The 14166-nt window shown below is 35.6% G+C and overlaps 1 protein-coding gene and 1 non-coding gene across 2 annotated transcripts in view; one reads left to right on the top strand and one right to left on the bottom strand.

Moving 5' to 3' along the window:
- LOC128241884 (la-related protein 4B-like) overlaps window positions 1-8862 on the bottom strand; it is a 71101-nt gene extending 62239 nt beyond the window's left edge. The window contains exons 1-2 of the mRNA XM_052959007.1: window positions 8707-8862; window positions 6643-6741 (exon numbers count right to left, since the gene is read on the bottom strand). Coding sequence (XP_052814967.1) covers window positions 6643-6699 — 57 coding nt within the window. The 5' untranslated portion in view covers window positions 6700-6741; window positions 8707-8862. The remainder of the gene's footprint in view (window positions 1-6642; window positions 6742-8706) is intronic.
- A 640-nt stretch (window positions 8863-9502) lies between these two features.
- Window positions 9503-9643, top strand: LOC128241944 (U4 spliceosomal RNA). The gene has a single exon (XR_008262532.1). It is a non-coding gene; the product is annotated as a U4 spliceosomal RNA (small nuclear RNA).
- The last annotated feature ends 4523 nt before the right edge of the window (window positions 9644-14166 follow it).

The raw sequence follows: 14166 nt of genomic DNA, 5'->3' as shown, positions 1-14166 counted from the left end.
TATTTTCATGTATCTTCTAAAGGGAACCTGGTCAAATAGCCCCCAAGTCAAATAGCCCCCAAGTTAAAATTTGGGCAAATAGCCCCCACACTTTTGGTCAAATAGCCCCCACTGCGAAAAATTTGGTCAAAACGCCCCCATTTTGGTCAAATAGCCCCCACTATTTTTTTTATTTGAAATTAAATTTGAAGGCAACTTGTAATATTTGTAAAATATTTTAATGTAATTTATGAGTTTATGAATGTGGTGCTGGATGACAAGATTTATAATAGACTATTATAGGGTCATCTGCTGGTCATGACTAACCTCCCTACCAAGTTTGAGGACCTTCGGCCAAAGCATATTCTAGATATCAATCAGAGAAATATTTATGTTAAAGGTCACTGCAATAATAACTGATTATTATGCCAGTGTGAGGTGGTTTGAAATAAACAATTATACTATGAAATCAAGAGATTTGCTGAAAGAATTTTAATATTTTTTAATAATAGATGATGCCAAAACAATTCCTGTGACTATGGTGTTTTATAGGGTTTCAGGAAGATTTTTAAACGGACAGGGTACTGAAGAATAGGGAGGGGGTGCAAGGAAGAAAATAATTTGAACATCATGAATATCACAGAATATGTTAGGAATTGTAATAAAAACAAAAGTATTCAATTCTATCAGAGCAGAAGGGTGCACATGCTGGTCTCAATGAGGACAGAAAGATGCTACCGAAAAAAGGACAGGGTGCAGCACCCTTCCATAACTCTAATGCCAAAACCGTAGATAACCATAAACATGAAACAGGGACATAAACCGTAGATAACCATAAACATGAAACAGGGACATAAACCGTAGATAACCATAAACATGAAACAGGGACGTAAACCGTAGATAACCATAAACATGAAACAGGCATGAAACAGGGACATAAACCGTAGATAACCATAAACATGAAACAGGGACGTAAACCGTAGATAACCATAAACATGAAACAGGGACATAAACCGTAGATAACCATAAACATGAAACAGGGACGTAAACCGTAGATAACCATAAACATGAAACAGGGACATAAACTGTAGATAACCATAAACATGAACATAAACCGTAGATAACCATAAACATGAAACAGGCACATAAACCTTAGATAACCATAAACATGAAACAGGGACATAAACCATAGATAATCAAAAAATGAAACAGGGACATAAACCGTAGATAACCATAAAAATGAAACAGGGACATAAACCGTAGATAATCAAAAAATGAAACAGGGACATAAACCGTAGATAACCATAAAAATGAAACAGGGACATAAACCGTAGATAATCAAACAAGAGCACCGCGAAACGGAGCATTATACGCCCGAAGAAGATTCGGCTCGAGGTCTTTAATAAACATTTAGGTTATGCTAGTATACTGCTTACTAGGTGTGAAGTGTTTACAACAAAGGCTTAAACTTCCAATATTGAAACAGAATTGTCAACGCCCCCCCAGTGAAATTAGCCTTTGAGGTACGGACCTGGAAAGCATGCTTGACAAATCCTTTTAATGTAGAGATGATTTGAAAAATTGCTTTAGTAGTAACCCAGTTATGGCCTGGACATGGAATTGGTAACGTCCCCCCCATGGTGATTCTAGTGTTTGAGGTATGGACCTGGAAATTGCGCGCGACACATCCTTTTAATGTTATGATGCTTTGTATAAAGTTATTTGAAAATGACTTTATTAGTGACCAAGTTGTGGCCCGGACACGGATTTGCTAACGCACCCCCATGGTGATTCAAGTCTTTGAGGTATGGACCTGGAAATTGCGCGCGACACATCCTTTTAATGTAGTGATGATTTGTATAAAGTTATTTGAAAATCGCTTTATTAGTTACCAAGTTATGGCCCGGACACGGAATTGTTAACGCCCCCCAGTGAAATTAGCCTTTGAGGTACGGACCTGGAAAGCATGCTTGACAAATCCTTTTAATGTAGAGATGATTTGTATAAAGTTATTTGAAAATTGCTTTAGTAGTAACCCAGTTATGGCCTGGACATGGAATTGCTAACGTCCCCCCCCATGGTGATTCTAGTGTTTGAGGTATGGACCTGGAAATTGCGCGCGACACATCCTTTTAATGTAATGATGCTTTGTATACAGTTATTTGAAAATGACTTTATTAGTGACCAAGTTGTGGCCCGGACACGGATTTGCTAACGCACCCCCATGGTGATTCTAGTCTTTGAGGTATGGACCTGGAAATTGCGCGCGACACATCCTTTTAATGTAGTGATGATTTGTATAAAGTTATTTGAAAATCGCTTTATTAGTTACCAAGTTATGGCCCGGACACGGAATTGCTAACCTAACGGACGGACAGACGATGGAGGCCATAACATAATACGACCCTTCGGGCGTATAATAAAAATGAAACAGGGACATAAACCGTAGATAACCATAAAAATGAAACAGGGACATAGTTTCCTTGCAACAGTAATTACATCTAGAACAAACAAAAAGGTCTTTGTGTAAAACCATTGGACCACAGATAAATTTGGTAAATATTCTGAAGAAATATTAACTTTTAATAAATGAATCTTGGTCCTCATGCCAAGGAAAGATTAGGTTCACAGGGCTTTTTCTATAGAACCCATGGGTCTGACTGTGGGAAAAAATTTTTTTTTTCAAAATGTTACGTAACTGAACTTGCACTGAAAACGCTTTCATTTCACACGGGGCGCAAAAGGGGGATTTATTCCCAGTTTTGTTATTCTATTTACAAATGACATCAGTGTCATAACACGAGGTGCTACGAGACTTCGACAAGATTTGTTAAAAACTAGAAATGTGTCCATAGGACACGGATGCCCCCACTTCGATTTTTTGTCACAGAAAATAAGCCATAATGATTATTCAGGATAATCTGCACAAGGGCAAATCCTTTTCAAAAATTAGATCGGATAAGATATTTTTTAAGTATTGTTGGGAAATAAAGGGCCCTAACTCCTAAATGATTAAAGCGATTTCCATGGCTATCGAACTTGATCAAGGTATTATGGTCACAAACATGTGTTAAAAGTTTGGTGAGGATTGGACAAACAGTTTTCAAGAATTAGATCGGAAACAATCTTCGGGACGTATTTTTCAAGTCTTTTTTTGCAAATAAAGGGCCGTAACTCCTAAATGACAAAAGCGATTTCCATGGCTATCGAACTTGATCAAGATATTATGGTCACAATCATGTATGTAAAGTTTGGTGAGGATTGGACACATACTTTTCAAGAATTAGATTGGAAACATATATTTTTGAAGTATTTTTGGCAAAAAAGGGCCGTAACTCCTAAATGACTACAGCGATTTCCATGACTATCAAACTTGATCAAGATATTATGGTCATAAACATGTGTTTAAAGTTTGGTGAGGATTGGACAAACGATTTTCAAGAATTAGATCGGAAACAATCTTCGGGACGTACGTACGTACAGACAGACAGACGTACGTACGGACAAGGGCAACCCTATATGCCGCCACTTTGTGGGGGCATAAAAAGGATGACTGTCAAAACAAACATGTGTGAGTATTTTCATCACATTACTTCATCTAATGAGTGATAAAAAGGTTGTTTTATGAGACAAACTATTACACCATTCCAATAGAATTGGTGTTCTAGAGGAAAAAAGTGCATTTTAGGACAATTCTCACCCATTGACATACTCATGAAATCATCTGAGTTTGTGTTGTTGTTGAAGAAAGTTGGACAGCCCATTTTCCCTGTTGTGTCTTATTTACGTATCAAATGCCTAGAAATAACACTTCGTTTCTTGAGATGGTTTATGCTATTTTTGTTGAATTATTTTGGCTCAAATACTTGCTTTATTTCACAAATAATCCATCATTTCATTATCAAGATTGTTAATCCGAACAAAATAATAACCAGATCATACAGCATGCCATTGCATTATAATATGTAACCGTAAGTCCATTACCTTCAGGATTGCTACAACTCGGCCATCTCCTGCAAGCTTCAAGATTATATAATAATATCATTGGGCTGTGGTGTTCAATTGTAATACCACGTGCACCAGTTGGCTGAATGGTTTCAGGCATTATTTTATCAATGCTTGTTTTGCCTAGTCTTGTCTCATGAATTTTCTGATCATATCTGCTGCCATCCTTTACTGATACAGTGATTGTCTTTACAAAAGTTGAATTATAGCACATAATGAGTGTAAAAATGTTACGCTCAAGGCTAAATAAAAATGAATCAACTTTAAACTGCTTTACATCCCAATGCTTCAACTATGTGTTTTCTTTGTTGTTCTTTTTTTACAAGGAAATAGCATTTGATATTACAAAAAGGTCAAACTTGTTATTTTTCTACAGCTTTTCTTTTCTTTTTTTGCCCTATGCTTTAAAAAAGTTATTTTGCAGACTGATTACGTGTCCTATAATATAATCTATAAATGGAAAGTAAAGGCAATTTACTAAACAAGATGCGCCCACACACAGCTGGAACAGAAAGCTCTTGTGTTATTGATCTAAGGGAAATGTCTAAGGGAGACAAATGAAGAAAATAAGTGAATTGTTACTTATATTCCATTTAGAGTTATACTTCCCGAGTCTTTAAACAGGCTGGAGTTCATAACATACATCAGGGCTTCCATTCAGAATTTGAAATTGGCACATCATATAAGAGCTGTTATTTTTCTTCATGTTTGTCTTCTGTTTGCAGTCAAACAGAATCTATTATGTTCCTGAAAGTCATACAACTGGCTGTGGATGAACAAAGTAGACCTATTGCAGATGAAATAATTTATGTGGAAAAAAACAATAATTTTAAGATCTTCACGTATTTGACCAGATGATTACATTGTCACCTTTCGGTTGCATCAATCAGATATTATATGTTATGTTTGTACTCCATTTAAATAATAATTATTCCAGGTGCATTGACCTAAACGCTCACTACAACTCGGCGATCTCCCACAAACTTCAGGATATATTTGGATAATGGTCGAGATGTTCCAATTTCATTACGTTGTGCACTGATTGGCTAACGGGTTTTCCTGAATAAACAATAATTTCTTGGGCCTATGAAATATGATTCGTGCCTATGGATTTGTTAAGGTTATAGGCCCGAAAGGCCTAAGCTTATTTTTTTTATTTTTCAGACTGCACATTCTATACCCTTTAGAGCGTGTGACCCACTCTATGGACAACTGGATGTAAACAAATTTGACCGCATTTAAAATAAGTAATTAAATAAGTAATTTTAATACTTAAATTTTCCAAGTTTCTTTTTGTAAACAATATCCGGAATGAAGGAAAGTTAAGCATTATGAGTATTAACGTTCCGATGGAAAAAGAGCAGAATAAAATTAGGTGTATATTCAGTTACCAATCACAGGTGTAATTTCTAAGACTGATCACTCATATCTTGTCACGTACAGGGTTGACGTACGGACTAAGACTGATCACTCATATCTTGCCACGTACAGGGTTGACGTACGGACTAAGACTGATCACTCATATCTTGCCACGTACAGGGTTGACGTACGGACTAATACTGATCACTCATATCTTGCCAGGTACAGGGTTGACGTACGGACTAAGACTGATCACTCATATCTTGCCAGGTACAGGGTTGACGTACGGACTAAGACTGATCACTCATATCTTGCCACGTACAGGGTTGACTTACGGACTAAGACTGATCACTCATATCTTGCCATATACATAGGTAATGGTAAGATATTTAACACATTCATTAGGTACCTCTCCCATGGAACCAACTAAATTATAGATGCAGGTCCTCACAATCCTTGCCATAGGTACTATTATGTAGAGAAGGCACCTACATAAACTTGCAATGAAAAGACATCTAACACATATATATTATGTTATTGATAAATTAGTGTAAAGACATCTTCTTGCATACCGGACGTGTGTTTCCGGTTATGTGACTGGTGCCGGAAAAACTCATCTTACACCCCCCATGTAAGATGAGTCACGCGCAACAACACCCCACTTCTTATTTCTTTTATTGTATGGTTTATGAAAAGCATATTATGCAATTTCAATAAAGCGGAATCAAAAATATGAAATAAATACTCGTAAAGCGCGATTTTTTAAATGAACTATTAGACGTTGATAGTGATTTAAAATTACTGCACTTTATGACGTCAGTACACAACGTCCCACACGCTTTTTGGTGGAATGTACAAAAGTGCGTTTTCTACATCAATTTTTCCACAAATCCATAATTTTAAGTATGCAAGAAAAAATAACAATCAATTTTTCCAGTCTGGTTCAAAAATCCAACCCTCGGGCACGCTGCGTGACCGGGAACTCGGCAAGCCTGGTTACCGGCTTGCACACGTGCCCTCAGGTCAGATTTTTCTATCCGTACCGGAAACACATGATAGATACTTAAACTTAAACAAAAAGTTATCAGACATCAGAGGATTAAGAAAATATAAGTCTGTGTTGAGAAATCTGTAAAAATGTTATCAATTGGAACATGTTCCGAAAATCGTAAATATACGAGAGAGCAAGTGCCATAAACACAGACAGATGTGTCCAATCACACAGATTTCAGGGATTTAGTTGACCAGGACACAGAATTTCCAAGATCACATTATTGAAGTACAATTACAGTCACTTACCGGTGTATTGTTCAGTTCCAACTCAGCTTCCCCGAAATTAGCCCGGTCAGACGTCATGAGGGTCGCTGAGTTGTTTCTGTCGTACAGCCTCAGGGCCACCTGAAATAAAAAAAGAGTTTTACACAGTGTGTTCAAAGCATAATTGTTTCCCCCATACTAGACTCCTTCTTTAAAGAAAAAATTTGGTTACCAACGTATTAAGCTTATTGAATAGACTCATTTATTTAAAATAATGTTTTTTTCTGACCATTCAATGGCGGTACCTAACAATCCTTGATAAACACCCCCAGTTTTTATATATATGTAGTGTGTTGTTGTTCCCACAGGCGTCTGAATCATTGTTTGTCACTAAAATGCTGAGTAAAATCATTTTGGGTACATATAAACAACACATCTGAAGATAAGGCGTCTGAATCATTGTTTGTCACTAAAATGCTGAGTAAAATCATTTTGGGTACATATAAACAACACATCTGAAGATATTTAGTGCCTTTGATATACAAGAGAGGAACAAGGAATGTAACTTAAACATACCGGATTTTAAGGTAGAGACCAGTTTTATTCAAATTTCTTAATCAACATATAAGCAATCCATTTTTAAATAGGTGACATGAAAAGAGGAGTCGATTCCCTTTAAAATGGAATATGATATGTTGGTATAACTATATTGCCTTTAGACAAACATTTTTTAACAAAATGTCCCATTCTCATCTTTTTTTGTAGTCAGAAAATGCACAGCAAATTCCAATCTTCAGTGTTCCCGTGTAAACAGCAAACACACAGAAATATTTAAGTGGTTTTATGCTTCTGTGTATTGATAATACAATTCCATTCCAAAATATCACAATATGACTAAAATGTCAGGAAAATGGCCGCATCAAACAGAATTTTGAAGTGCCCAAAAATGATTCAACTCCAGTAACTGATTATCAATACTACAATTGTTTTTTTTTAAATACCGGTACTTATATAGATAGTGCCTGAATTGTAGTTTTATTCATGTACAGTATTAAACTCTTTATATGCATATATGTTATGTCTATGATTGAAGTTATTAAGTGTTGTTGAATAAAAAAATAGTTAATTTTCTTGCTCATTGCTTTTTGTGAAAGATAATTTCTGAACACTTTCTAATATTTTTTATTTCTTCAATGGTTGATTATAACCAAATACAACCAAGTGTTGCCAATTTCAGGCCTAACCAATCAATTTTCGATTATAATCGATCATCGAAACATCACTACTGTGTTTGACTGAGCAGCTATAAGTTTGAGGCAAGAAGTAGTATTTCGAAATATAAGAAATTAACCACTTTAGTCCAACTGGTTCAAAGAAAACCAAATGGAAAGTGGAATCAAGTTTAGTACATATGGACTTTTTGAGAATTAGAAGTATCAAAGTGAATATGAAATATGCATTGTCCTTGAAAAATATACCAAATTCATCAATAAAATAATTCATGTCGAGTTATTATGACATTTGTGACTGATAAGGAAATAAACATATGTAAAAATAATCAATGCTTACTTTATAAATGTGTTTTTCATGCCAGAGACACACAAAATATGTTTCAAATAAGGATATTTGTCAAATCATAGACATTACTTTTTTGTCATGGGGGCAGCCATTTTGTAATGGCGGATACACTCCTTCCGTTTTTGTCGAAATCACAAACATGTGTCAATAAAACTTAAAAATGTTTTCATTTTACCTTGTATTCAATAGAGTAATTCATATTTATTTATAAATAATAGAATCGTCAAGAAAAACAGCAAAAGAAACACCGCATCCTGCCATACACATATGCAGAGGTCATAACACAGGGAAACGTGTTTGTTTTCAGAAAACAACTTGTAAACAAACATGACAACCACAAAGAAAGTAATCAAACAAACCAACGCACCAAAGAAATGGCAAATGTAGTGATTCCTTTGCTAGATAATGTGTCAATGTTATGAATATATTCTGGTATGTCGCTTCAATTTGATATTGATGCAATCCACAATATGGTGGCTATATCCACTGAGTCGATAATACGGATGCATATTTTGTGTTTACACCCACCTTTGGATGAATTCCACGAAGAGGGATAATATTTTAGATAGATAAAATATTCATCTACGTTATTAAATCCAAATAATGTTGCTTTTTGTCAAGAAAAGCTCTAAAAAAGAAATAATGATCACAAATCGTGACCGTGTTACTATTTTTGCCCCGACACCAGTCACATGGTCCGCCTATTTCCAACATGGCAACCGACATGTATATTTGTTTCGGATGTGCAATTTTAAATCTAAAAGGAGGAATTGTTATATTTTCTAGGGATTAGCCAATTCAGTTTCGCATAGTTTGCCATATAATGTAAATATGGACTATGTTTTGAGCATAGTTTTTTGCTAAATCGCTGATAAATTTTTTATGTCCTTGATTGGCGCGTAAGCCTATCGCACTGCGTAAAGAGGCCCGCATAGGGGAGAATAATGAACAGGTTGTAATTACATTCAAAGTAGGTTAAATTATTTAATAAATATCAAAGATTTTGAACGTGTTTACTATTTATAAATGTTCACGATGGTGAAATAAATGTTAATCATATGAAAATATTTATACGCACAGGAAGTGTACCCCTTTGAATCCCTCACGTATACACTGTCAGTGAACAACTTCCGGAGAGTTACCTCCCTTGTCAAAAACTAAAGGGAGGCAATAAACATGATATATTTATTATTTTATACGGAGTAGAATAATGACAAATGTATCTTACACCAATCTACTGTAGTAAAAATTAAAAAAGAACAATATTATTCAAATTCATTGAAATAAACATATTGCATAAATTCAACCGTGTTCAATTATAATTAGCTTTGCGCAGTGGCGGTACCATAGCCAATGAGGTTTATCCGAGGCGTGGTTATTGCTAGTTGAAAACTATACCCAATACCCCGCGCCGACGCCCTGAAATATGGGCGGCGAGCGCAATTTATGAACGTCCTTACGGGGACTGAACATTTATGAGCATTTTAGGATACACACCACCAATTGTATTCCCTATATAATTCAATGTAAAACTATGATAATTAGACAACATTTAAAAGCATTTCGAGCGAATGCAGGCTATGATAACCACATATATTCTTAAAGTACAAGCTTTAAATTACCTTTTAAGCCAATAAAAGGGGGGGGGGGGTGGCAAGTTATTCCTAAGAAAAATCACTCCACTTGAAAAACAAACTCTAAAAATTGCACCGTCCACCATGACAGATCTTCCAAAATGACCTTTCAACTATAGGGCAGCGGTTTATGCTTTAATATCTACTCTAAATGATAAATCAAGCAAGAATAGATACTTAAGGTATAAAAGTTTCAGGAATAATTATAGTTTTGATTTACAGTGTATTGAGCACGTGAAAACATGTCTATCAATCATAAGAACATTTTTTTTTATTGAGAATTTTCCACACAACGGAAGTACATATGACGTAATGGTGACGTCATTCCTATAAAGGTTGAAACACACTATTACGAAACACATCTCATCCATTTTTAATTCTCTTTTTAAACCATTTCTCTAATAAATAGAAGAATGAGGAGATAGTTAAATAACGTTAAAGTTCTGATGCAAAAAAATGTTCTCCACGACTTCACTGTCCAAGAATTCTAATGAGATCGCCGTTTTTTTAAATATTTGAAAGACATCACAATTACAAACATTTCTGACAAAACAACAACTCATTATCTAATCATCAGTCAGAATTTATTAAGTCTCACGAATGCTGCACTGCACTTCCTTGGTGGGTTGGCTTAAAGATACTGATACGGCAAATACGTTGGAGCTATATACACACTGTACTTTAACAAAGAGTTTGGTCTTGTTGACCACGATGTGCTATTGCACAAACTTCATCACTTCTCAGATTCAACAATATAACTGTCCATAGAACTTATGGAAACTTACTTATTTCATCGGCATCAGCTGCTATACATTGGTGACTAAGTTTGATTTACATATGTTAATGTATTTGACACAACAGTGAATTAAAAAATAAATCAATAAATCGAATATGGAAAAATATATATGAAATTCAATGTCTTGAAAACACTGACGCATGTTAAATATTAACATATGAAACAATATAACAGCTCATAATTATTTCCTGACACAATTTGGTTGGTGTTGTATAGTTTCGGCCAAAGTTACTGAATCTAGCTGAAATAACGTCTTCAAAATTCACTGAGAGCAGCTGGAATATCGTTACAGCAACCTAGAATGAAAATTCGTCTGTATTCATGTAATTAATAATATGGGATGGTTAACTTTTGAACACCGCTCTATCATGATGTCACTGGCGTACCCAACAGGAACACTTATCAATTGCACATTTCTTTCCTTGTACATGTAAAGCATGTTGTTGTTGTTTTTGTTGTTTTGTAAAAAAAATAGCGGGGTGGCCATAACGATAATCTACAAACTTATTCACTGTGTTTTCATTTATACTGGTCGCTGTTCAGACCCATCGGTTATTCATTGTCAAGGGTATGCACTGCGCTTGAAAAATCGCTATAAATTCACGTCAGAAAATTTAACGGTAAGAAACACAGGGTACAAGTCAGTAGTTTACCGTATTGCTAAGTGGGTTCATTCCCAATTTGTGTATTCCACGTCACAAATTACGTCGGGATTAAGGCAATATTTTGTTTAAAATGAAGACTTAAAACAAAGATGACTTTTCTTTACTTCACCATTTTAAATGAAATAAAGGGCAGTCTATGCCGCGTAAAGAGCCCCGCCTTCGTTTTATTACCGAAGTTTAATAAGGTGATTAATTTCATCAAACACTTCGACAAACCTGTTTCAAAAATAATGTTTTGACAGTGCTCCGTCAGACGGCCGTATTGTGAAAAGGTTTGTCGAAGTGTTTTAAGAAACTAAACTCTCAATCATACTCTGGTAAAAGATCAAAGGTGGGGCTCAGTAAGCGGCGAAGACTGCGCTATGTTTCATTTAAAGTGGTGAAGAAATAGTGAAGTTATCTTTGTTTAAAGTCTTCATTTGAAGAAAAATGTTGCCTTCCGACCCTTCGGAACTCCTCGGCCATTTTTATCGAAAACAACCTCGGATGTATGCCGGTATATCAGTAGAAGTAGTTCGTAAAATTTTGAATTATATCATTAATTAAATGTAGTGTTTTAGAGTTGTATTTATTGATCTAAGATTAAATTGATTGCCAGTGAAGTGAATTATAGCAAAAAAGATTTAAGATTCCCACGAGTAAACTCATAAAGTCTAACTGCTTAATAAAATTACTACGCGATCTACATGTAGCGGACTTAAACGTGCCACTTTTTGAGTTTGTAAACCGTCCAAATACATCCGAGGTTGTTTTCGATAAAAATGGCCGAGGAGCTCCGAATGGCCTTCCGACGTAGCATTTATGACGCAATTATCACGTGGTATACACACACTGATTCCCGTTGATTACGCACATTAACTATAGTGCAATGGAAGACCTGTATACATACATTAATTATTTCCTGTAAAGATAATTATGTCAATTCATTCTCATTAGTGTTTCCAACTTCATTGCAGTACATTTCTTACTCTTGATATGAAATGTATTTTATGACATACTGCGTGACTTACGGCGCATGAGTAATATAACCCCATGCAATAATTTTCGTATAAAACTAGTGTAATAACTATGCAAATAAGGTAACCGCATCACAGAAAAATGTATTCATACGCGCTGTTAAAAAATGTAAACAAACAGTAGAAACGCTGCTTCAAAAGAAATCATGTCGGTGTCTACAAACTCAATTACACGATGAAACGAATGGTGAAAAAGGCTGGGTTTAATCCAAACAAACACCTCCCTGATCACACCGCCAGAAAATACCTCGTTTAGAAATTAAATGACAACAATGTTCCTGCGAACCAGATCATGCAAAAATCGGTACACAAGAACATCGCATCTATAAAGAACTACATTGTATAGCCACATAAATTCAAATCAACATAGTGAAATGTCCAGCATCCTGTACTCCTGAGCCTCGTTTTAATCGTTTTTTATATGAACTCGTTTAATAAATTCGATACATAATAATCACTCATTTGAGATCCTCTATATATTTTGATGTGTTCGTATGCATGTGTTTATAATTATACAGTATATTTATAATGACGAGAAACTATGTAAGTCAATGTATGCTGTGCTATGTTCTGTATATCAACTCAAAAGAGGCGGCGCATCTAGCTATCAACCTTTCGTTGGTGGAATATATATGCCACATGCATGTATCTCCTAAAATTGTCATGCAGATATTTACTGCGAAATGAATACTTTGCTGCCGTTGGGATGCATGTTTTATTTAACCTTTAACTTGTTTCTGACAATATGGCGCTCTCTTGGTATGATTTGTTACATAGCTACTCATGCCATCCCTGCTGATTTCGATCACTTATTAAAATGTTTACCAAATCGGCACCTGCTTCAACAAGGGTTAATCTGGGAGCAAAAATCCATTTCAGGGTTCCTTGTGCGGTCAAGTTGCTCGCTGCCACCAATATTTCTTTAGAAAAATCACTAGTCCTTTATATAAAGAGCTTCACAAACATGAAGGAATTTACACAATATAATATTCTCCTAAATGAAACATATTGAAAAAGAGGCATATCTGAAACTAAGGCGGCGCTGTTTCATACCCCTGCCGGGCACTGCAGGCAGTATTACATTACTGATTCTGCTGGCAAAGCTCACCACCGGTAGTATAACATATTTACCACGCATAACTGCCGTATCGGCTGTGCCCACTGCCAGCAGTGCCCATTGTCCGCAGTACACAGCTGCCGGCAGCTCACTTAAAACTCTGCATTTATTCAATTTCAGAACACACAGAGCAGCCAGCTGGCTAAGTCTGATTCATTAAATTCAAATATGAATATTATTAAACAACCCCAACAAATTACATTGTAAATCAAAGTGCTGAAAGCACTGATGGACTAGGGTTTCATTCAGGGGAATGTTAACAACCATGGCATGTTCTAAGCATTGAAAATATCGGCTCACATCACAAGGGGTCACTGTTTAATGGGCTAGTTTATACTTTAGACTAAAACTGCTTGCAAGCTGCAAAAGAAATTTGAAAAATCTAGTTAAGTGTATTTAGAGTGAGGGAGGGGGTGGGGGGAGGGGGGGGGGGGGGCTAAAGTGTTAAATCAGATAAAGTCATAGTCCTTTTGAATTTCTCAAAGTCGTTAAATCAGACTTGTACAAATTAATTTACGTGGTTGGCACACATACTCCCTTAATTTGATCCAATCCTTTTATACCAAAGGACTGTTATTTGCAGTTTCAGAGAAGATTTTCAATGATGTAATTATATACTATATAGAAAACCTGTCACCTCTTTTTCAGGGGAGCTTTAAACCATAGGGCCATACTTTGAACAATCTCTGTAAAAGACATCTACATTGTACACCTATGTCAGACTGCATACACAGTGCTAATATAAGGAAGTAGTTTTTTT

This window comes from Mya arenaria, chromosome 7 (assembly GCF_026914265.1).
Source record: "Mya arenaria isolate MELC-2E11 chromosome 7, ASM2691426v1".
NCBI lineage: Eukaryota > Metazoa > Mollusca > Bivalvia > Myida > Myidae > Mya > Mya arenaria.
This window is presented reverse-complemented; position numbering and strand designations above follow the sequence as displayed.